Source organism: Podarcis bocagei (genome assembly GCF_964188305.1).
Source record: "Podarcis bocagei genome assembly, chromosome: 1".
Lineage (NCBI taxonomy): Eukaryota > Metazoa > Chordata > Lepidosauria > Squamata > Lacertidae > Podarcis > Podarcis bocagei.
Window position 1 is genome coordinate 134,107,459 of NC_138125.1, and position 25,086 is coordinate 134,132,544.

At 46.3% G+C, this 25,086-nt stretch overlaps 1 protein-coding gene across 1 annotated transcript in view; it reads left to right on the forward strand.

Annotated features, from left to right (window-relative positions):
* Positions 1-6,106: 6,106 nt before the first annotated feature.
* ZDBF2 (zinc finger DBF-type containing 2) overlaps positions 6,107-25,086 on the forward strand; it is a 30,665-nt gene continuing 11,685 nt past the window's right edge. The window contains exons 1-6 of the mRNA XM_081205609.1: positions 6,107-6,260; positions 16,041-16,147; positions 16,804-16,855; positions 17,021-17,072; positions 21,759-21,858; positions 23,463-23,590. Of these exons, the coding sequence (XP_081061735.1) occupies positions 16,804-16,855; positions 17,021-17,072; positions 21,759-21,858; positions 23,463-23,590 (332 nt within the window). The 5' untranslated portion in view covers positions 6,107-6,260; positions 16,041-16,147. The remainder of the gene's footprint in view (positions 6,261-16,040; positions 16,148-16,803; positions 16,856-17,020; positions 17,073-21,758; positions 21,859-23,462; positions 23,591-25,086) is intronic.

Consider the following 25,086-nt stretch of genomic DNA (forward strand, 5'->3'; position numbering starts at 1 on the left):
GGGGAAGCATGCCAGTTTGAAAATTAAGGGAGGTAGTAGGGAGAAGCTCCATAAATCAGTTGGGAACATTGATTTGTGAACTGATACTAGGACTTAAATTGATGAGGTACGCCATCATGGATAGGTTGCAGGTGCCTATCCAGGGTTTGGGTTTGTTATAGGAATCCCAAGGTCTAAAATATAGATAATTGCACAAGGTAAACACACATACATCTTGCCAACAAAGGTCTGTATAGTTAAAGCTATGGTTATCCCAGTAGTGATGTATGGAAGTGAGAGCTGGACCATAAAGAAGGCTGATCGCCGAAAAATTGATGCTTTTGAATTATGGTGCTGGAGGAGACTCTTGAGAGTCCCGTGGTCTGCAAGAAGATCAAACCTATCCATTCTGAAGGAAATCAGCCCAGAGTGCTTACTGGAAGGACAGATCGTGAAGCTGAGGCTCCAATACCTTGGCCACCTCATGAGAAGAGAAGGCTCCCTGGAAAAGACCCTGATGTTGGGAAAGATGGAGGGCACAAGGAGAAGGGGACGGGAGAGGACGAGATGGTTGGACAGTGTTCTCGAAGCTACCAGCATGAGTTTGACCAAATTGCGGGAGGCAGTGAAAGACAGGAGTGCCGGGCGTGCTCTGGTCCATGGGGTCACAAAGAGTTGGACACGACTAAACAACAACACACATACATAAGTGTATAAGCCACATGTCTAAAATAGTACAGGAGAGCAATCTAAAAGCCATCTTGGCTCTTCTAAAGACTCTCAATATTTCCTCTGCCTTCTTAATCCCCCTTACCTGAGAACAGGTAGGCAGACAGCAATCAAAGGAAGTTCCTGAAGGAATTCCTCTCCTATATCTATGAACCTCCTTTGTATTAATTGTCATGGTTTGCCCAGATGCTCTGCATTGAGGGATGTCCGACGGGCATCCTGATGGTCTTATCAAATGCTAATGTTTTGTGTAAACTGTGTCTGGAACTATGCGAAACTTGCTAAATCCTCAGGAATATCACACCTTGGCCTGCCTGAGCCACAGTAACCCCACCTTGTGTGTGATGTAATTTCCAACTGTTTGTAGAGGGGGTGTCCTTCTCCACGCCAAAATGAAAACCCTGAAAAGAGATGTTTCTTCTTGGTTTGGGGTCTCTCTCGCCTCCTTGATAGGAGGGCACCTGGCAGATTGGGCCTGCCAGTGCTTTAAGAAGGATTTGCTGTAGTTGTTAAGAGTACTGGGGCAGCATTGGGGAGACTCAGACTCAAATCTCTGTTCAGCTTCAAAGCTCCTTGTCACGCTGCCTCTCAGTCTGACAAGGTTGTTAGAATAAAATGGGGGTGGGGGAGAAACATATGTCCACACCCATTTGTTAATCCGGACTTTGCTAGGCCTGCAGAACCAGCAACTGCAGCAAACCTCAAGCACACTGTGTTAAGCACCCACAAAGGATCAAAATGGGTGAGATGTACAACTCTGTGTCATTTCTGTGCAAGAAATGCATGGAACATATTGTCCTCGACTTCGCTGCCTGATATATGAGACCTTGGCATTCTGAAGGAATGATAAGATTAGAAAGAAACCTCACACAAATGAGATGTTGCCTATGGGATAAAGGCAGTAAACATGAAGCCAAAACGAAGGTGAAACCGTAACATATTTTAGAAAGTCTGGTGGAACATGTTGAAGTGACCTGCATGAAGAACTGCTGATGAAACAAGGATCCCAGCTACACCCATCCCCTTCCCAGACAGATTATGGAATTCGTTGTCTATATCTTTAGTGGGTCTGCCCGTGTAAATAATGAAAGTAATGCAGAAGTTGGACAAGTCTATCCTTCTGCTAGAATTCCAGATCAACATGAAAGGTGTTACGAGAACCATTTTACTGGAGGGAGGGAGGGTTTCTTCTTCTTTTCCTGCCCAGCTCTTCCTTGTATGCTTTTGCTCACCTGATGGCCACAAGATCCTGCCCTACTCCCTGGGACTGGTGACTATGAACTTTATTCCAACCTGCTAATATACTAGGGGAAATGTATGTTATTAGTTGGTCTGTTACAGGTGCTAACTGTGGGTTGGCAAATCCAGCATCCCTCTTTCTCTCCCTTCTTACCTGAAAACCTTATTCATCCCTTATATACCCATTTGATCACTGTGCTCTGCAGGAGAGGTCCTCCTACAGATACCATATCATTAGGACTGCACAGTATACGAATTGGGCCTTTAGTGTTGTGTCACCTATCCTTTGGAATCTCACCCCAGTACATATCAGGCAGGTTATTGTCTTTATTGTATTTTCTGCACCAGCTGAAGACCTTTCTTTTCCAACAAACTTTTAAAGTTGGTATCTTCATCCCAGTCTGCATTCAATTTAAAGTTGTTTCATTGTTTTTTGTAGGTGGAATCTTTCTACCTATGGAATAGTGTGTGTGTGTATTTCTTTTCATTGCAAAATTGTTTTGAGGTAAGTTATGGGAAGCAATCCATAAATGGAATAAAATAAAATAATGGTTCTAACTCTTTAAATCAGACTAGGACTGGGCAGCCCTTCAAATACAGGGCTTGCCTCTCTCAATTACAGCTCGTGGCCCCCTGGTGGATGCAAATTGCACACACCCTTGATTTAGTTACAGATAGCTAGCCGTGTTGGTCTGCCATAGTCAAAATAAAAAAATTCCTTCCAGTAGCACCTTAAAGACCAACTAAGTTAGTTCTTGGTATGAGCTTTCGTGTGCATGCACACTTCTTCAGATACACTGAAACAGAAGTTGCCAGATCCTTCTATATAGTGAGAAGGTGGGGAGGGGTATTACTCAGAAGGGTGGTGGGAATGGGAGATTGGCTGATAGCTGAGATGAGCCTGTTGACGACTCTTAACGACTGCAATAGGTCTTCCAGGAAAAGGCAAGGGGTGAGAAGGTGAAAAATGGCTAGTCATACATGACTAGCCATTTTTCACCTTGCATCTCAGCTATCAGCTGCAGAATCCTTGAGGTGAGGCAACCGGAACTGCACACAGTATTCCAAATGCAGTTGCGCCATAGATTCGTATAACAGCATTATGATATCAGCAGTTTTATTTTCAGTTCCTTTCCTAATGATCCTAGCATGAAATTTTCCTATTCCACAGCTGCTGCCCAGTGGGTCACCATCTTCATGGAGCTATCTGCTATGACCCCAAGGTCTCGTTCTCAGTTCAGTTCAGACCCCATGAGCGTATATGTGAAATTAAGTCCTTTTTTGCCCCGACATGCATCACTTTACAATTGCTTACACTTAATTGCACATTTCATTTTACTGCCCATTCACTCAGTTTGGAGAGGTCGTTTTAGACCTCTTCACAATCTCCTTTTGTTTTAACAACCCTGCACAATTTAGTATCATCAGCAAACCTGCTCATTTATGAACAAGAAGCACAGATCCCAATACCAATCCTTGGGGGACTCTACTTTCTAGATATCTCCATTCAGAGAACGATCCATTTATTCCTACTCTTTGCTTCCGGCAACTTAACCAATTCATGATCTCTCCTTTTATTCCTCAAGTGCTAAGCTTACTCAGGAATCTTTGGTGAGGTGCTTGAAAGCTTTCTGTAAATCCAAGTATACTTCATCAACCGTACATGCTTGTTGACACTCTCAAAGATCTCTAATAGGTTCATAAGACAGCAGCCATGCTGGCTCTGCTTCAGTAAGGCTTGTCCTTCTATATGCTTGATTATTTTATTTTTAACAATATTCTCCACCAGTTTTCCAGGACAGATGTTAAGCTAACCAGTCTGCAGTTTCCTGGATTCCCTTTTAAAAACTGTTGTTAAATTGCCTACATTCCAGTTCCTCGGGTATGGAGGTTGATCTGAGGGGCAAGTTACATATTTTTGTTAGATTAGCAACTTCACATTTGAGTTATTCAAGGACTCTTGGGCGGATGCTGTCCAGACCTTGCAATTTGTCAGTTTTTATTTTGTCTATTAGGCCTAGAACTTAAATCTCTTGTTGCCACTATCTGCTTGTGTTTTCAAGATTGCTGCTGCAACCGGCCCTATTATCTTCCCCTGTGAGATGCAAATAATTAATTCAGCTTCTTCACAATCTTCTTATTCTCCTTTAGCACTCCTTCGACTCCCTTGTCATCCAAGGGTCTGACTGCCTTCTTAGATGGATTTCTGCTAGTATTTTAGGACCATTGTCCCACAATATACTGTATTTTTCGCCCTATAGGACGCACTTTTCCCCCTCCAAAAATGAAGGGGAAATCTGGGTGCGTCCTATGGGGCGAATGCAGGCTTTCGCTGAAGCTTGGACAGCGAGAGGGGTCGGTGCACACCGTCCCCTCTCGCTCTCCAGGCTTCAGGAAGACATCCGCAGCCTAGGCAGCCCTGTGGGAGGTCCCACAGGGCTGTCTAGGCTGCGGATAGCAGCCTGCTTCCTGGAGCGTCGGGCACCCTGAAAGCAGAGCGCCCGGCGCTTCGGGAACACATCCACAGCCTAGGCAGCCCTGCGGGAGTTCCCGCAGGGATGTCTAGGGTGCGGATAGCAGCCTGCTTCCCGGAGCGCCAGGCGCCCTGAAAGCAGAGCGCCCGGCGCTTCGGGAACAAATCCGCAGCGTGGGGAGCCCTGCGGGAGGCCCCCGCAAGGCTCCCCACGCTGCGGATAGCAGCCTGCCGCCCAGCGCGAAGGGCGCCCTGAAGCAGAGCGCCCCTTGCGCCGGGCAGACATGGGCCAGCCCCACAAGCTTGGGGGACAGCAGGGAGGCGCAGCACCGCCATCCCGCTGTTCCTCGACCTGGTTCGGTTTCCCCGACCTGCTTTTGGGGGGGAAATAAAGGGAATTTTTTCCCCTTTATTTCCCCCCCAAAAAACTAGGTGCGTCCTACGGGACGGAGCGTCCTATGGGACGAAAAATACGGTAAGTAACATGGAATGTTATTTTTAAAGCATTTGAAGGCTTCTTAAAGGAATGTTAGGATATGTCCGGGGAGGGGGGATTGTTATAGAAAAAGCAGGTTTTGAATCTGCTATTTGCCTACACAAATAAGATAAACCTCACTTGGTCAAAATTCCATTCAATAATTAGGACATGTAAGAGCGGAATCATAGTGGTTGCCTTATGTTCTAATTCTGATTTATAGCTGAATTTTACAGCTCTTTGGGATGACAGGGGTCACAAACATTGCTAGCACCTCACTCACGGACACGGGCAATGAGGGAAATCATGCCTGTGACAGCCTTGTGCAAAACAAAAAACCACTCCACTTTGATCCAGGGTTTGGCATCTTAAAAGGAGACAGTCTTATGGCGACAGGGGTATATAATTTGCGGTGGCTATTTGGGATTGCAGAAATGTGCTGACCAGCTCCTTCCTTAAGAACAGGGAATAATGCATGGTCAAGAGGCCAGAGATAACCCTTTCTTTACAGGCTACTACAGTAAACCTCCTCACGTTGTTAAGCCGCCATGGAAAGCTAGCACACAAATAAAACTAGTTTATTGATGATGATAGGAGAGGCAAAGAAAAAAGGCGGGAGCAGGACTAATTCCTCACGCACACGAAACAGCCAGTAATATAGTCCTTGCTAGATTTCCTCTCATGTTCTGCAAAGGCTAAAAACTCCCCGTCTCATGTTTGACAAATGAGGAAACCTTTTTGCCCCTCAGGGTCTACAAATGTGGAAAACTTGTGTTGTTGTTTTTTTAATGAAAGCTGGGGATCTGAGGTTTATGGTTCACACAGGGGTAGAGCAACTGCTCCCCAACGACTCAGGCGCCCGCCTTTAACGGCTTCCCGAGGCCTGAGGTAAAAAACGGTCCTTTGCTCCTCCCTCAGCGACGCCTCTCGCCGCTAATTCCCGCCTTTCTGGCCGGGCGACCAATCGCGCCAAAGGCTCAGGAGGAGAAGGGAGGGGGAGCCGTGGTCGTGCGTCGTGGACGTCGCCGACGTCGTCATCCTGGTCTGACGGAGGGAACTGGCGCGCACGCGCACTCCCACCCCACCGTTTGCGCCGGCCCCGGCCGACTCTGCAATGCGCGCTCCCGGCCGCCCCCTAACCAGCCGGGGACGTGGAACGCGTTTCCCTCCCTTCACGCTTCCCTCAGCCTCCGCCAGGCCTCTCTAGGAAACACCCAAGCCAGGGCCCCCCTCCCTCTCTTTCTGTGGTAACCCGGAAGAGGAAGCGGCGGCCGCGCCCTTTGACCCAGTTCTTAGCGGAGTGGGGGAGGGGGAGGAAAAAAGGCAAAGTCGCGACGGAGGCGAGGAAGGAACCCCGGAAAGAAGGTGGGCAGATGAGGCGGCGGGGAAGGGGAGGGAGCCGAAAGCGGCATGGAAGGAAGGGCGCGCAGATTACGCGCAGGCCGCGGTTTTAATCCCCGTGCGCGCGCGCGCGCAGGGGGAGGCGGGGCCTCCTGGCTGCTTCCGGAGCGCGCCTTCAACCGAACCCCCGTTTGCTCTTTTTATCTTTTATTCCTCAAAAATCCCCCCCTTCACGGTTCTTTCAAAAGACCAGGTGGGGTGGGGGGAGGGGAAACCCGCCGGGCGTCCTCTGAACAGCTGCGCGGGAGGCGCGGGCCCCCGTTTGGGTGCGCCTCCCCTCTGAGGAGGGGTCCCGCCGCCGCTGCTGCTGCTGCTGCGGAGGAGGAGGAAGGAGAATCCGCGCGAGGCTTTTGCGCGACGGGCCCGGATCCGGCCCAGAAGTGGCGAGGCTGCCCTGCTTCAGGCCGCGAGTGGAGGGGGAGGCTCACGTGGCCATGTGCACCCCGCCACCCAGCTCAGAATAAAATGATTTATATATATAAAGCACATAAAGCAATCGGGCTAACCAGCCTTGGCCCTGACTGGCTTGTGTCCATGTTGTAGGAACTATGGTCTTCCTTCCCTAGCCTTAATTCTACTGGAGGATCATTCTTAACTTCCACTGGAGTACAGTGGTACCTCGGGTTACACACGCTTCAGGTTACATGTGCTTCAGGTTACAGACTCTGCTAACCCAGAAATATTACCTCAGGTTAAGAACTTTGCTTCAGGATGAGAACAGAAATCGCACGGCAGCAGAGCGAGGCCCAATTAGCTAAAGTGGTGCTTCAGTTTAAGTACAGTTTCAGGTTAAGAACGGACCTCTGGAACGAATTAAGTTCTTAACCCGAGGTACCACTGTATCATTCTTTTTGTCTTTTGTACCTATCATTTTGTCTTTTTGTACCTGGAGAATACAGTGGTACCTTGGGTTACATATGCTTCAGTTTACAGACTCCGCTAACCCAGAAATAGTACCTCGGGTTAAGAACTTGCTTCAGGATGACAACAGAAATCGTGCAGCCGGAGGCCCCATTAGCTAAAGCAGTACTTTAGGTCAGTGTTTCCCAACCGGTGTTCCGCGGCACACTAGTGTGCCGCGAGGTGTTGCCTGGTGTGCCGTGGGAGTTCTCAGCACCCTTAACAAAATACAGTTCCCAGGATTCCTTGGGGAGGGGTAAGTCGCCGCTCTTTAAAGTGGTAGGAGATACCGCTTGAAATGTGAAGGGCTGTTGTAAGAGAGGGAGAGCCGCAGCTGGCGCGGAAGGTGTTAAGGGAGGTGTTAAGTCGGAGGCTCCTCCTCCTCACGGGAGTTCGAGTGTCGCTCTTTCTCCGGCTGTACCATTCGTCCTGGAAGCGGGGGGGAGGAGGAGGGGAGGAACCATTAAGCCTTCGCTGACGGAGAGCCATCGCGAGCTTCCAGCGAGTGGCAGCAGCAGCAGCAAGCGCCCGCCTCGTCTCTAGAGGAGGAGGAGCTGCAGTTGCCGCCGCCTTTTGCACGTAAGAACGGGTGCATAAGCGTGCGGGAAGGAGGCGCGTGCAAAAGGTGGAGGGATGGGGCGCCTGGGTGAAGCGAAGGCCTGGTCGTGGAGGCAGCGGGGCGAAATCCTCCCTCGTAGCCGCCGGAAGGCCGCCCCTCCGACTCGCGTCTTGAGCAGCCTCCCTCCCTCCCTTGAGATTGAAAGCCGGGCAAATCCCAGCAATGGGAAGCGCGGCGGGGGAGGCCTGGCTGGGCGCGCATTCGCACGACTGAGGTGACCCGGGTTACGACATGCGCGTCAAGGTGGTCCAGGGGAGTGCGTGCCTCCATCTCTCCGGGGCAGGCCTCCAGATGACCGACAACGTCAGCCCCGCCCCACGCCCCTTCTCCAGCCCTGCTCTAAGCATACAGTCAGACAGCAACCAGGTCTGCTCCTCTGCCCTTGCTTTCCATCTTTGGGTAGGCCAGGCATCCAGATACCCAAGGCTGAAACCTCCAATCTGTCCCCTGCTTTCACAACTGTGCCCGCTGACTCCAATTTCCTGAAAAGGCCAATGCACTAGGATAACACAGGACTACGCTGCTGGACTGTAACTCCTTCCTACTCAGCTAAACAGGTATTAGCAAAGCAGAGCTATTTTGCACTGCTGGCAATAAGCGGTGCACCCTCAGCTGCATAGCCCAGTGTTTCCCATCCTTTTAAAAAGTTGCATGTGGGATTGTGGCATTGTGCAAAATGCATGAATAAATCTTTCATGGAAATGGGCAGTGACACAAATCCGTAGTCTTTATATATACTTTATATATAGTCTATATATATATATATATATATATATATATATATATATATACACACACACACACACTTTATATATACTTTATATATACTTTATATATAGTCAATATAGGCACAGTGTTAATTTTTTAAACATTCTCTAATGGTGGTGTGCCTCGAGATTTTTTTCATGAAACAAGTGTGCCTTCGCCCAAAAAAGGTTGGGAAACACTGCTTTAGGTTAAGCACAGTTTCAGGTTAAGAACGGACCTCCGGAACGAATTAAGTACGTAAACAGAGGTACCACTGTATTTCTTTCCACTAGAAGATCATTCTATCCTTCCACTGGAAATTCGTTAGTTATTTCCTTCCTTCCTTACAATGGAAGTTGCTGCTTTCCTTTTGCAGCTCATTCTATCCTTCCCTCAACTGAATGATCTTTCCTTCTTCCATCTTTCCACTGGAGTTCCTTCTATCCTTTCACTGGAGGATCATTCTTTTCCTTTCTTCCTTTCACTAGATCATTCTATCCTTCCACTGGAACAGTGGTTCCCAGTTAGCTAAGTACTGCAGACCCTCTGTTTTTCAAAAGCCAAGCTATGGATATTTTGAAAATGTGATATCTGTGGTAGTTTTTGTTATGTGAAAGATGACACCATACCCTCCAGCATGTCACAGCACAAAACCATGATGCGTGGCTGCGCTTCTGTGTGAGAGCACGGGGCCCAAAATGGTATGTCCCGGACAGTTGACAGTTGGTGATACGGACCCCCTGCCTCTGTCCACCAGTTGGGAACCACTGCACTGGAGGATCATTCTGTCTGTCTTTCCTTGGTAGGGTCATTCTGCTACTGAGCTCCAGCCTTCAGGGTGAAGTGGGACACACAGGCTGAGTGCCCTGGGAGGTCTGAAGAAAACAATACCGCCCTCTCCCTTGTGCATTAGTGTGTGGCAAACGTTATGCACAACCCTCCAAAGGGAAGGAAGCCTGTGGGGCTGTGCTGTGTGTGAAGAAACAGCTATGTGTGGCTTGCGTGAAGCACCCAGACACGGTATCTCTAGCTGTCACCATAGTTTGCCCAAACTAGCTGTTCTTTTTCGTTGTTCAGTTGGTGAAGTTTGTGTAGAAGTTGACACGGCTTTTGGCATAAGAGACTAATATGGGCAGGAGGATAGTGAAGAAAGATGCGCCTCAAGCTGGTGCTAGAAAAAGATATTTTTTGTTTTTATGAAATATCTTTCACAGGTTTTGTTCAGTGGCAAAGAGTCTGTGGCCCCGATTTCCTCCCCCCCCCTTTAATTGGGATAGGCATGACCACTGTATGCCATGTTGCAGATTCCAGGCTCAGCTGCTGGCTGTGAGCCCCAAGCCATATGAGCAGAAAGCTATACTGCTACATGGGGAGGGGCAGTTTCTGGTAAAAGCACAATGGGAAGTGTTTTTTCATGAAACCTGGTGAGGGGAGTTTTTTAACCTCATGGCATTAAATCTTCCCCATCTTAATCCCACCTTTGAGAACACAGAAGCTGATCCTTTTTCTCCACCATTTTACTTATTAAAAAAAGCAGACAAACTGAAGCCCTCAGTACTGTATTTTGTAAGGTCCTTATCTGGTCCTTTTTGTGAGTTTTAAAAACCGTTCCCCCCCCCCTTTTGATTTACAAAATAATACAGTGGTGCCTCGCAAGACGAAAAGAATCCGTTCTGTGATTCTCTTCGTCTAGCGGTTTTTTCGTCTTGCGAAGCAAGCCCATTGAAGGATTAGCGGATTAGCGCTATTAGTGGCTTATCGGATCAGCTGATAAGCGGCTTAGCGGCTTAGAAAAAGGGGGGAAAGGGGGGGAAAACCCGCAGGAACTCGCAAGACATTTTCCTCTTGCGAAGCAAGCCCATAGGAGATTCATTTTGCGAAGCACCTCCAAAACGGAAAACTCTTTCGTCTAGCGAGTTTTTCGTCTTGCGAGGCATTCGTCTTGCGGGGCACCACTGTACACTAACACACATCTGAGAAACCCCCCTGAATCTGTAGGAACCATCATTTATGTCAGGTGTCCCATTTTGACTTTCTAGCTGTCAGGCACTTAACCATCCAAGACTGATATTGGAGGGAAGAGTTGGATGGAAAGATTACAATACGGATACTACTGAGATACATTTGGCGCAGTGAGTCAACAAGTTGTATGGGTCTGTTCTGGTCGGGGACAGAGGATGGCACTTGGGGGGGAACTGTCGTCGCGCCACTCCTTGGTGTGTGGAGTGCCGCAGGGTGCGATACTCTCCCCGATGCTTTTCAACATCTTTATGTGCCCCCTCGCCCAGCTTGTCCGGAGTTTTGGGCTGGGTTGCCATCAGTATGCTGATGACACCCAACTCTATCTGTTGATGGACGGCCATCCTGACTCGGCCCCAGACACACTGATCAGATGTCTGGAAGCTGTGGCAGGATGGTTATGTGGGAGCCGGTTGAAGTTAAATCCTTTGAAGACAGAGGTCCTTTGGCTGGGTCGGGACGATATGCGATTGGGGGGGCAACTCCCATCTCTTGCGGGGGCGCAATTAGTGCCAGCACCGTCTGTTAAGAGTTTGGGTGTAATCTTCAACGCCTCCCTTTCCATGGAGGCACAGATTGCAGCTATAACAAAGGCGGCATTTTTTCATCTCCGCCAAATTAAGCAGTTGGCTCCTTACCTCTTTGCCCTGACCTAGCCACTGTGATCCACGCGACGGTCACCTCCTGACTTGATTATTGTAACTCAATCTACGTGGAGCTGCCCTTGAGACTGATCCAGAAAATCCAGTGGGTGCAGAATGCCGCAACGAGGCTCCTTACGGGGTCCTTGCAGCAGGATCACATTCATCCGGTGCTTTACCAGCTGCACTGGCTCCCAGTGGAGTACAGGGTCAGGTTTAAGGTGCTGGTTTTGACCTTTAAAGCCTTATACGGCCTAGGACCCTTGTACCTACGGGACCGCCTCTCCTGGTATGTCCCACGGAGGACCTTACGGTCTTCAAATAAAAACATCTTGGAGATCCCGGGCCACAGGGAGATTAGGCTGGTTTCAACCAGAGCCAGGGCTTTTTTGGCCGTGGCCCTGATCTGGTGGAACACTTTGTCACAAGAGACTAGGGCCCTGTGGGACTTGACACCTTTCCGCAGGGCCTGCAAGACAGAGCTGTTCCACCAGGCCTTTGGCTGAGGCACAGTCTGATCCCCTCCTTCAGTAATCCTCATAGAACTCTAGCCCAATGGTTGCCATTAATTTGACTCTGAACTGATTTTAGAATGAATTGATTTTAGAATGTATTCCAGTTAACTGATTATGATTTTATGTAAACTGTGTTATTTTTACTGATGTTAGCCGCTCTGAGCCCGGCTTCAGCTGGGGAGGGCGGGATATAAATAAAATATTATTATTATTATTATTATTATTATTATTATTATTATTATTATTATTATTATTATTACTCCTGTCTGAAACCTCTTGTTCCCTGGGAAAAAATGCCCAGCTGGTGCATTGGATGTAGGCATCCAATATGTATTTTGTGAAAACAACACTCTGACCTACTTTGTTAAGATGTATGTGTTTTCAACTGTTATCAAACCTCATGGTTGGACTGGTGTTGTAGAAGCACTTGGCTGATTTGAGTGATATAGGAATATCACCAATATGCTGTCTGGCAGCTATCATCTTCATACTGTGAAACCAGATTATGTTACTGGCAGTGGGTAAGGAACAATGAGTGACTGTAACAGGCCTGTTTGCTTAAATTTAAGGCTGCCCCAATAATGTACAGTGGTGCCTCGCAAGACGAAAAGAATCCGTTCTGTGATTCTCTTCGTCTAGCGGTTTCTTTCGTCTTGCGAAGCAAGCCCATTGAAGGATTAGCGGATTAGCGCTATTAGCGGCTTTTAGAGGCTTTTAGCGGCTTATCTGCTGATCGGATCAGCTGATAAGCGGCTTAGCGCTATTAGCGGCTTTTAGAGGCTTATCTGCTGATCGGATCAGCTGATAAGCGGCTTAGCGGCTTAGAAAAAGGGGGGGAGGGGGAAAAACCAGCAGGAACTCGCAAGGCATTGTCTTGCGAAGCAAGCCCATAGGAGATTCGTTTTGCGAAGCACCTCCAAAACGGAAAACTCTTTCGTCTAGCGAGTTTTCCGTCTTGCGAGGCATTCGTCTTGCGGGGCACCACTGTATACAGAAGGAGTGGGGATTGTTTTTGAAAGCAAAAGGGGGATATGGGTAAGAGGAGTTGAACTGTCCGTGCTCCTGTGACTTGCCCCCACTATTCTCCCCTTCTAGGCATATTTCTTTCCGGTGAACTCAGTTTCAGAATCTGGAGGTGGGAGTTCAGGTAATAGCTTGGGGAGATAGGTCCCTTTTGCTTGTAATGTTCAGCCCCCGCTTTCCAATTTTATACATGCTGAGAGCTGTGTTTGAAATTCACCAGGCACATTTTGCACCTGGCTTTCAGCCACTTGCAACCAAATGAAGATGCCAGGGTGGCACCTGACATCTCCACCATCTGGAGGTGCATGCCTGGGGATCCTTGGATCTTCACTGTGTGCACACGCACTAGCAACACATCCTGTAGAATTCTATCCATTATACAGTGGAACCTCTACTCACAACCACAATCCGTTCCGGAGGCCTGTCTGGAAGTCAAAACGGGTCGCTGGGAGAGGCGCCGTTGTGCGCGAGCGGCTATCACCCGCTTCTGCACATGCGCAACGGCAATCGCCGCTCCTGCGCATGCAAACCCGCCGGTTACTTCCGGGTTTGCCGCAGACGTTGGGCGAAATGGATGCGAGCCGAGGTGGACATAAGAAGAGGTTTGGCTGTATTTTATCTGCACAAGGAGAATGAATTTCAAGAACTAAAACGTTGTATTGAAAAATACCACTTTTGAAGCATCTGCTCCAAAAATGGCAAGTAGGCATTGTTTTGGTGACTGTAACCCTGGTTTAAGGAGCATTTTTGTGCTTAGCTTGTATATCTGAGTTTCTAACGCTGGCTGAGAGCAGAAGTGATTGGTTTGACCGTTTGAGCAACAGTTTATAGCTTTTAGAATTAAGTTCACAGGTCAGTTTATTGTTGAAGGAGTAACTGTCTGGGAAGTTGCTCCAGAATTTTTGTATTGCTCGTACAAAGAATGATACAGACAGTGAGACTAATAAAGAAAGTAAATGATAGTCTAATTGAGTCATTCTTTTTTCTGTAGCTTAACTGATGACTTTTCCCCTTTTTTGTGGGAGTGTAAACTGAACCTCATCCAATTAATTACAACTTGATATAAACATGAATAAATTCGCCATGTTTTGGTGAGTGTTTGTGTTTCTTGTCTGCCAATATTTTGTACACCACAATACCTGTGGTGTGATTTATCTCACATTCAATATGAGCTGGAATTTAGCTGGAAGGGTGCCTCATGCTCTAGCATCATCAGGTTTTTTTGGTTTTTGGTTTTTTTTGACCACATGAGACCATGCAGTTAACGATACTTGTCTCATTTGCAGCCCAAGCCTATTAATATTTACTTGGAAGTGGGCCTTGCTGAATTCAGTGGGGATTACTTTCCAAGGGAGTGTGCATAGGATTGAAGCACAGGATTGATAGGTAGAGTCCAGATGGTAGACACACACAAAAAAGGCAAAAAAAATACACAAGTTGAGAGGGATGAAGTTGAGAGGGATGAAGACCTTAGAATTGTGGAATCTGACTACGTCCATAGCAACACTGAGCACTGAATACGCTTTAGACAACTAAAAGAAAAGACTGATAATCTGATGGTTGTCAAAAGGGACCCGGATTCAATTAATTAATTAATTTGTTAGTTGCGTTATATTGCCAAGGGCAACCCAAACAGCCAGACAGACAACCCCCACCCCCACAGTGATACACGAAAACCAAGAGGGAAAATAAATACATTAAAAGCATTCCACCCGCTTCTAAAAGGCCACAGATACTTAAAGGTCAAATACCTGGTTCTAGAGGAAAGTTTTTGCCTGGCGCCCAAAGATATATAATGATGGTGGTGCCAGGCGAGTCTCCTTGGGGAGAGCATTCCACAAACGTGGAGCCACTGCAGAGAAGGCCCGTTCTCATGTTGCCTCCCTCCAGACCTCTCCTGGAGGAGACACACAAAGAAGGGCCTCAGATGATGATCACAGGGTTCGATTTGGTTCATATGAGGAGAGGTGGTCCTTGAGGTGTTGCGGTCGTGAGCCATTTAAGGCTTTATAGATCAAAACCTTCCTTTCCAGTTGGGCTCATTGCTCTGTAACCTCTGTTTGCTGTGCAGTAGAAATGATGGTATTTATCTTACTTTTCTGAGATACTGTTAGCACTTAAACTGCTTTGACTTTGACCCATTAAAAAAAACTTCAGTGGTTCAAGTGGCAAGATGATAAACTGTTAACATTAATTCTGGGGTACAGAATATATATCAATAAATCCAGTCTTTGATATGTGTAATAATTGTTTTGATTTTGAGAAGTTAAAAGTTGATGCTTTCAAATTCATTTAGTTTTAAAGTTGTGATTTCCCTATACACATGCTCCTTCATTTTTTTGCCAATAAATTTTTATTAAGTCTTAAAAAAAACCATATCAACAAATTTAACAAATTTCAGATTAACAATTTAAAAAAATACAGATTAATTTCCAATTTAATATATCCTTAAGAGGTTGAATTCCCACCTGTCGTTCCATGGTGTTTTTAATGCCCACCCTTTCCTACAAAGAGATCTTCTCTATTACACAACCTGATAATCATTATTATAATCTTTCTTCTGTTGATTAAACCTCAAAAAAAGAGCTGCACTCTTAAAAAAGTTCGTCTTAATCTTTTACCTTACTGTTTTCATATAATTTTACTTTTAAAAGCCATCTTTAATCAAAACTCTTTTTCCTCCCCCTTCGTTCCATTGCTGCGGGTGCAAAGATCTAGTTGCAAGTTATTGCATCCTCTTTGGAATCTCCCTCTCAACGGTTGTTAGCATGTTGGGAATCTTCCTTATTACTTTCTAACTTAGCATCACTGCCCCCGACATTCCACCCGAATCCACAGCAAGTCCTTACATTCCAGTCATCCCCAACATTCTTCTCTATAAAACTGCTTGGCTTTCTCTTAATTTTGGTAGATCAGATCCTTAAGTCCAGCCACAGTCCTTCCGGGTCAGATTCCATTTTGCATTTCTCATTCAACCAGACAAAACGAGTTTATGTTTACATTCCTCACTTCCTAACTCCCACCCAACAGTCTCTTCCACTGGGATTTTTCCTGTTAAAACTGTTCTAGCAAAGTCATTGCAGTTTTTACATTATAAAAGTTGCATTGTATCCAAATGTTTTGTTTTGTTTTGATGCTCCTTATTGCAACTTAATCTTGATGCTCTTTACCCTCTGACGACAACAGGGAAGGTGGCGATTTCTCAACAGCTTTATAACTTTATGAACTATCTTCAGCTTCATTTTTTTTTTTTTAATGTTGTTGGTTTTTTTTTTTACAGGCTGTCAATGACAATGAAAGACGAATCCTACTTGGCAAACAACTTTTTACGTGAGAGATAGTGTTTGAATCCTACTCTTCAAGTGGATGTGAAGGACAGCAAGAAGGGTAAATATTCACAAGTGCATGGTGATTTTAATTACGTTTATCACAGAAAGATTGGAATACTTCAGGTCATCCTTGTATAACTGGAATTTGGTATTACCTTCCATCTAGACTCTAGGATAGTCTAGGCCCAGTACTGATTTGGGGGTATTGCCTGCAAAGGCGAGCAAGAAGGGATTTTTGGCCATTCCCACCAGAGACAATCTTAGTGCCTTTTAATAGGGTTTGCTGCCATTTTAAAATAAGAACCAATGATAGATTCAGTCCTATAGTGATCCCATAACCATCTTTGACAGGCTAGAATCTCAACTCATGTCTCAGTTTGTAATTTAGTTAAGCCTATAAATACCTTATTTGGATGTGTGCATGGCCTATCAGTTTACTGTTTGCTTTCCTTGCCTTCCAAGATCTAATCCTTATGAAAGCAGTAATATCTCATGGCAGCAAAGGTCTTAGGAGTCTTAACAAAAAATAGAGTGAGTAAGCTCATTTTCTAACTTAAAAATGCAATTCATTTTAACTTTTTAAAATAACCTTGGAGGCAATTTTAAAGTTAATCTGCAGCAGTGTTCTTGATATGGCAATGTTTTACTGAGCAAACATCTTGGAAGTCCCTTTGTATGGGCTCAGCTTTTCTCTGCATCGATTTTATTTTACAGATGTTTGATCGAAATAAACAAGCCGATGAAGCCTCTGCTGCTTCAGCACAAGGTAAGACTCTTATTTAATGGGGGAAACCCACATAATCAAATCATTAGCATCTGCTTGAAATGTATCTTTACTGCATTGACAGTTAATGAAACTTGGAGAGGAGGGATATTTGTTGGCCAATTTCCCTTTCTATAGATTATCATTTCCCCACCCTCCTTCTTACAGATATAGAAAGAAGAGGTAACGAAGGCTCCTTACAACAGGAGAGAGGTAGCAGGTGAGTAAGATTAACATGGAATTACATTGAAGCTGTATTCTTTATACTTTATACCAGGCATAGGAAAACTCGGCCCTCCAGATGTTTTGGGACTACAACTCCCATCATCCATGACCACTAGTCCCGTTAGCTAGGGATGGTGGGAGTTGTAGTCCCAAAACATCTGGGGGGCTGAGTTTGCCTATGCCTGCTTTATACATTAACTAGAACTTCCCATTTGTGGTCACTGTCACCCACCGACATATGGTTGACCACTTTGAGGATGCTGGACTAGAATCATAGAGTTGGAAGAGACCACAAGGGCCATCGAGTCCAAGCCCCTGCCAAGCAGGAAACACCATCAGAGCACTCCTGACATATGGTTGTCAAGCCTCTGCTTAAAGACCTCCAAAGAAGGAGACTCCACCACACTCCTTGGCAGCAAATTCCACTGTTGAACAGCTCTTACTGTCAGGAAGTTCTTCCTAATGTTTAGGTGGAATCTTCTTTCTTGTAGTTTGGATCCATTGCTCCGTGTCCGCTTCTCTGGAGCAGCAGAAAACAACCTTTCTCCCTCCTCTATGTGACATCCTTTTATATATTTGAACATGGCTATCATATCACCCCTTAACCTCCTCTTCTCCAGGCTAAACATGCCCAGCTCCCTTAGCCGTTCCTCATAAGGCATCGTTTCCAGTCCTTTGACCATTTTGGTTGCCCTCCTCTGGACACGTTCCAGTTTGTCAATGTCCTTCTTGAACTGTGGTGCCCAGAACTGGACACAGTACTCCAGGTGAGGTCTGACCAGAGCAGAATACAGTGGCACTATTACTTCCCTTGATCTAGAATGGCCTTATCCAGCAGACTCTTCTTACACTCTGTTCTATTGAGTTAATGCTCAGATTTCTTATCCAGGATCTGATAAAAAAAAAAGACAGTGGTACCTCTGGATGCGAACGGGATCCATTCCGGAGCCCCTTTTGCATCCTGAAGCGAACGCAACCCGGGTCTGCATGTGCATGGGTCGTGATTCGCTGCGCATGCACATGACATCATTTTGAGCATCTGCGTGTGCGCGAGCAGCAAAATCCAGAAGTAACGCGTTCCGTTACTTCCGGGCCGCTGCGGAGCGTAACCTGAAAACGCTCAACCTGAAGCATATTTAACCTGAGGTATGACTGTACAGTCATACCTCGGGTTGAAGTAGCTTCGGGATAAATATTTTCGGGTTGCGCTCCACGGCGACCCAGAAGTAATGGAGTGCGTTACTTCCGGGTCGCCGTGGAGCGCAATCCGAAAATATTTATCCCACTCAAATTGATTAAAAAAACTGATAAAAAAAAGACAGTGGTGCCTCTGGATGCGAACGGGATCCATTCCGGAGCCGCTTTCGCATCCTGAAGCGAACGCAACCCGGGTCTGCATGTGCATGGGTCGTGATTCGCTCGCGCAGACGCTCAAATTGACGTCACATGCATGCGCGGAAGTGGTGAAACGCAGCACGCGAAGACGCGTCTTACGTTTACTTCCAGGTGTGAATGGGGCTCCGGAACGGATCCCATTCGTATCCAGAGGTACCACTGTAATTAAAGATTTGCACTAGCACAGTGGGACTCCCTCCCCCCTTGGGTCCCTTACAGCATCCCCTAAACTGCTCCAGTATGTACATTCAAGGGAACCTCCAGATCAGATTTAGTGGGTGTGCAGGGAGGAGGAGAAAATTGCACTGATGGAACTTTTTCCTTAGCGCTACATTGAAAGCAACCCAAAGTGTGTGCAGGTGGGGCCTCCTTGAAACAGCCCCATTTGACCTGGATGCCCAGAGGCCATAGAATGATGACTGACTGTTATGGCGGGGGGAGAGAAATAAAAGCAGAAAACTGGGTGGGAGAGGGGAATGGGATGGAGTGTCATGGAAGAAGGTATGTCTGGCTGCCTCTCTGGAATACTGAACAGGAGCACTCCACACTGCAACATTTTGTTGCAGGTTCTGCCTGTATTTTATAGCAATGCATTTGGAATATGGGGAGGCTGAAGGAGACAGCGCTGTTTAAAATATAGTAGTGGGAATAGGGAGCAGAATGGGAAAAAAAATCACCGTATTTTTCACTCTATAGGACGCACCCAACCATAGGACGCACCTTGTTTTAGAGGGGGAGAACAAGAAAAAAAAATCTCCCCCTCTCTGCACAGCGCCCCTTCAGCGAAGCAGCAGGAGAAACGGAGCCCCTTCCATTTCTCCCCCTGCTTCGCTGAAGGGGCGACTACCCTTCAGCGAAAGGAACCCGAAGCCTCCGGAGCGCAACTGGAACTCCTGCCGCGCTCCAGAGGCTTCAGGCGGCTATCTTTGAAGCCTGGAGAGCAAGAGGGGTTGGTGCGCACTGACCCCTCTCGCTCTCCAGGCTTCACTGAAGGCAACCCAAAGCCTCCGGAGCACGGAGGGAGCGCTCCTACTGTGCTTCGGAGGCTTCACGTTGCTATCGCTGAAGCCAAGGAGCCTGCATTCGCTCCATAGGACGCACACACATTTCCCCTTAATTTTTGGAGGGGAAAATGTGTGTCTTATAGAGCGAAAAATATGGTATTTGATAGAATTATTTTTGTCTGCATGCATATTCCATGACTGCTTTTGCATATTCCATGACTGCTTTTGCAGTCCGCAAAAAAATGGATGATTGTATGCAGTCAACAGTGAATTGTTCTTGAAGCCTTTCTCCCAATCCGGTTGACTTGCTTGCACTGCTTGGAAGCTTCCCCACTCTGTGACTGAAATTTTGCTGTTCTGCATTTGTTACAGTTCTGACTCAAAGCTACTTTCTTGACACTTCTATCCTAGGAAATAATGCAGGATTAGCTTAAGCTACTTTCATTAACAATCCTCTTAGCTGGAAGCGTCTTAATGGCCTGTGATGTTGATCAGCATTGATAAATGATTTTTGTGAATTAATTTTAGAATCATAGAATCATAGAATCATAGAATCATAGAATCATAGAGTTGGAAGAGACCACAAGGGCCATCGAGTCCAACCCCCTGCCAAGCAGGAAACACCATCAGAGCACTCCTGACATATGGTTGTCAAGCCTCTGCTTAAAGACCTCCAAAGTAGGAGACTCCACCACACTCCTTGGCAGCAAATTCCACTGTCGAACAGCTCTTACTGTCAGGAAGTTCTTCCTAATGTTTAGGTGGAATCTTCTTTCTTGTAGTTTGGATCCATTGCTCCGTGTCCGCTTCTCTGGAGCAGCAGAAAACAACCTTTCTCCCTCCTCTATGTGACATCCTTTTATATATTTGAACATGGCTATCATATCACCCCTTAACCTTCTCTTCTCCAGGCTAAACATGCCCAGCTCCCTTAGCCGTTCCTCATAAGGCATCGTTTCCAGGCCTTTGACCATTTTGGTTGCCCTCCTCTGGACACGTTCCAGTTTGTCAGTGTCCTTCTTGAATTGTGGTGCCCAGAACTGGACACAGTACTCCAGGTGTGGTCTGACCAGAGCAGAATACAGTGGCACTATTACTTCCCTTGATCTAGATGCTATACTCCTATTGATGCAGCCCAGAATTGCATTGGCTTTTTTAGCTGCCGCGTCACACTGTTGGCTCATGTCAAGTTTGTGGTCAACCAAGACTCCTAGATCCTTTTCACATGTACTGCTCTCAAGCCAGGTGTCACCCATCTTGTATTTGTGCCTCTCATTTTTTTTGCCCAAGTGCAATACTTTACATTTCTCCCTGTTAAAATTCATTTTGTTTGTTTTTGCCCAGTTCTCTAATCTGTCAAGGTCGTTTTGAAGTGTGATCCTGTCCTCTGGGGTGTTAGCCACCCCTCCCAGTTTGGTGTCATCTGCAAATTTGATCAGGATGCCCTTGAGTCCATCATCCAAGTCGTTGATAAAGATGTTAAATAAGACCGGGCCCAAGACAGAACCCTGTGGCACCCCACTAGTCACTCTTCTCCAGGATGAAGAGGAACCATTGATGAGCACCCTTTGGGTTCGGTCAGTCAGCCAGTTACAAATCCACTGAGTGGTAGCAGAGTCAAGACCACATTTTACCAGCTTCTTTACAAGAATATCATGGGGCACCTTGTCAAATGCCTTACTGAAATCAAGGTAGGCTATATCCACTGAGTTCCCTTCATCTACCAGGCTTGTAATTCTGTCAAAAAATGAGATCAGGTTAGTCTGACATGACTTATTTTTCAGAAATCCATGCTGACTTTAAGAGCCCATCTCTTTGGGTCTCTGAAATCCTTGACAAGTGCTGTATATGAATAATGTAGTGTAGCTGTAATGCATCTCGATATGTTACCGGTTCATAACAATCTGAAAAATGTGTACGTTCTACAGAGTCGTTAGTAAAAAATGCTAAGTGCTTTCTACCTCCCCCATGGTCGAAATGAGGTTTAGGAATGCTTGTTCAATGCAATAACATCTTTTAACCATTTCAAAAGTGTAACGATTCTGAACCATTACTTTTTCACTCATCTAATATAGGGATGAATATTTCTTGGGTCAGAAAATTTTATATACGTAGAGGTGAGGCCATACTGAATTTTACTTATGTGTGGTTCATTTTGACTGAGTGTGGAAAAAGTAACATGAATGTTGTTTTAATAGCAGCCCTCATCAGGGTAGGAGTCTAACTTCTCTTTCCCTCTGAAAACAGCTGGTTATATGAAAATTTCTATTTTTCATTTTAAGCACGCAAGCACCAGAGCTGGCGGGGCCTGGAGTACCTGTCGTACAGAACAGGCAAGGCTATTGCAACTGTTGCCATGTACACTACAGTAATCTTGAACAGGTAAGGACTTAACTCCAACTGCCATTATGGGAACCTTGGTTTTCCATTATCTGTCAAAGGGCTTGATCAGCTGTTAGTTTTACTCGATTGGATCTAAAAGTTTAAAAATAAAGAATGAGAACATTGTTTGACACAGCCAGTTTCATTTTTAATCTTCAGCTTGAAGGTGTTTGCACTAAAAAAAAATTTAGGTAATAGATCTGTAAACATTGGCTCACTCCCACATTCACTGCAACTTAAGAAAAGCGTGTTTGTGAAAACGAGTGGAGTTCAATATGTGCATTAGGTGTAGAGAACAGCCCCTCTGGCCAGCAAGTCCCACTTTTCCTCATCTTCCTTAGCACTATCACCTACAGTGGTACCTCTGGTTACGTACTTAATTCGTTCCGGAGGTCTGTTCTTAACCTGAAACTGTTCTTAACCTGAAGCATTAGCTAATGGGGCCTCCCGCTGCTGCCGCCGCCACCGCGCGATTTCTGTTCTCATCCTGAAGCAAAGTTCTTAACCTGAGGTATTATTTCTGGGTTAGCGGAGTCTGTAACCTGAAGCGTATGTAACCCAAGGTACCACTATATTTCTCACTGCTATCATTACAATTCTTGGGCTGGGCTTGAGCTGTTGAGAGAACTTGCATTCCACTGTACAAGATACCATGGAAGAAGATGCTCATGTGGCTAGTAGAACATTTAGGCAAGGAAAACCTGTGCCTTGGAAGCTGGGGGTGGAGAGGTTAAATACATTTGAGAAGTGGAAAAACTTCCTTAAACCTTAGGAGAGAAATTCCATTGGCCTAAAGGGCAGAGATGCAGAACCTCCTGCTGCTGTTTCTCCAGTACCCATTCAACTGTCTTTCTATTACCATTTCTTACTCCTTAATTTTGGCCACTTCCACACCTCACCCTTGTTTCCCCCAGTTATGTGCAGTCTCTTTCTTTTGTCCCCCATCCTCTGCTGCAACTGCCTCCTCCCACCCAGGTTTCTTTGCTTCTAGTGCAGGGGTCAGCAAACTTTTTCAGCAGGGGGCCGGTCCACTGTCCCTCAGACCTTGTGGGGGGCCAGACTATATTTTGAAAAAAATATATGATGCAAGAGCATCACGAGCCCTGGTGGCTGCTTACCTGTGTCTTGCGAGCGGCAGGGGCTGGTGGCGGCGGTGGAGGGACGATGAGTGGTCTGCGAAAGAGCTCCGGAGAGGGGCTGCTTAAAATGGCGACCGCTCGAGCGCTGCTGCTGCTGCTGTGGCACCAACAAAGCCCAACCCCCTTCTCTAGGCAGGGCAGGGAGAAGCCAGGAGGAGGCGCCACCGCCGTGTGAGGGAGAGGGAGATCCACACAGCGATTCCCGGACCGTCCGTGGGCCAGATCCAGAAAGCAGTTGGGCCTGATCCGGCCTGTGGGCCTTAATTTGCCATCCCATTCTAGTGTTTGGTTGGGAGGGGGAAAGGAGAGATGGGTAGCTCTGTGGCAACTTTATCACGTGTTCAACTGGCATCTTTTTCTGTTCATTTTTTGGGGAGTTACCCTTGTCTTGTATATTGTAGTGAAAACAGTTGTTAAGTTTTGATAGCTGATTAATATAAAGCATCCTCTTCTTCCCTCGTTCAGCACGTGTACAGTACCCAGCACAGGCACTTTGCCACTTACCGCAGGAATCGCACGGGCACAACTAGCCTGATGGAGCGTTTCCTGCAAGATGTTTTGCGGCACCATCCCTATAGATACCATGATAACAGGTAAAACGTCCAGGGTTTTTTTTGGCTTGTCTAACTTTTATAATATATATGCAAGGTAGTGTGTTAACTTCTTAAATTATTGAATTTGCAGCAGGTTTGGCCCTTTGGAGAGGGAACTTTTACCTGGAGACCCTCGCTTCATACAAAACATGTATTTAGCTTAATGGATTGTTTCATATATCTGCACTAATTACAGAGCTTTTAAATTTAATTGGTAGAATAAATCAGCACGATTCTATGGTTGTGCAATCGTCGCATGATACAGTCATGCAACAAACCACATCCACGGAAGCATTTGTGCAAAAGGGCTTTCCCCTCTCCACCCTACCCCCCAATTTGACTTAGGGGGAGTCAGAAGAACCCTTCAGAACAGCACAGGGTGGGGGAAACATTCTGTCTGATAGGGTGCAATGCTTGCACAGACAGAATGATTGCAATAGCATGAGATTGAATTCTACTCAAAGAGATGTTGTGTGCAAATTTGGCTCCGGATCCCCGCATTTATTTTAATTTATCTGGATGGTGTTATTTCAAATGATACCTGGAAGGAATATCTTGGCAGAGAGAGCTGAATGTCCAGATCAAGGCCAGCAAAGGTATAATGTAGGAGTTTTGCTGTGAGAAGTGACGAGGGACCAAATATTAATCCTGATTTTTTTTTTGGAAAACTGAATTGTGAAAATTTACTCTGTCTGCTGTGGACTGGGTTCTGCCATTTTTGATGAATTGATGAGAATGCAAAAATGAATTATGGGTGTGTGAGGGAAGTGCACAATGGCTGCAGTTTGGCATCACACTAAACCATAGTTGAGTGTAATACAAGCTGGAACAAGCTGCGGTGAGCCTTGGTCTCCCATCTCCTCCTTCTGTGTGGTTAAGGAGAAGGAGTTTGGAAGCATTGGCATCTGCTTTTGCTTAACCACATTTTTTTTTCATGTTACCTGTGATTTGTTTGAAACAAATCAGCTTGGAACCATAATTACGGAGGCATTTATTTAACTGGGTGGGGGAACTGCACAAACATGAGGCTCACTGCAGCTCATCCCCATTTGTTCGTGTAATTTCACCAGTATAAACGGAGCTGCAACAGACATCCAGAAAAGTGAAGGAAATGCATAGGTCTCTCTATCTTATTTGTATCTTTCTCCCCCCCCCCAGGAGTATCTTTTCTGCCTGGGGCCTGAGTGGGGATCCTGAGCCCCAAACCCAGTGTTCTCTGCTGAGTCCTATCAGGATTCCCCATCAAGCAGCTGGCACAAAATGTGCCTCGTGGGCTGCGTTTAGCACAGTAGGGAACCAGTTGTGCAGGCCCTGAAGCGGAGCCCAAACAAAGCTATCCCATCTTTTTGAGGGATGCTGTATTCAAAACAGTGGGCTATATCCAGTGAGGGTCTTCCAACACCCCCCCCCCAAAAAAAGCTGGTTCTGAGGCATAGCTTCAACCGTCCCTTATTTGGCAGGAAACTCCCTTATCCCAGCGCCATGTCCCACTGCTG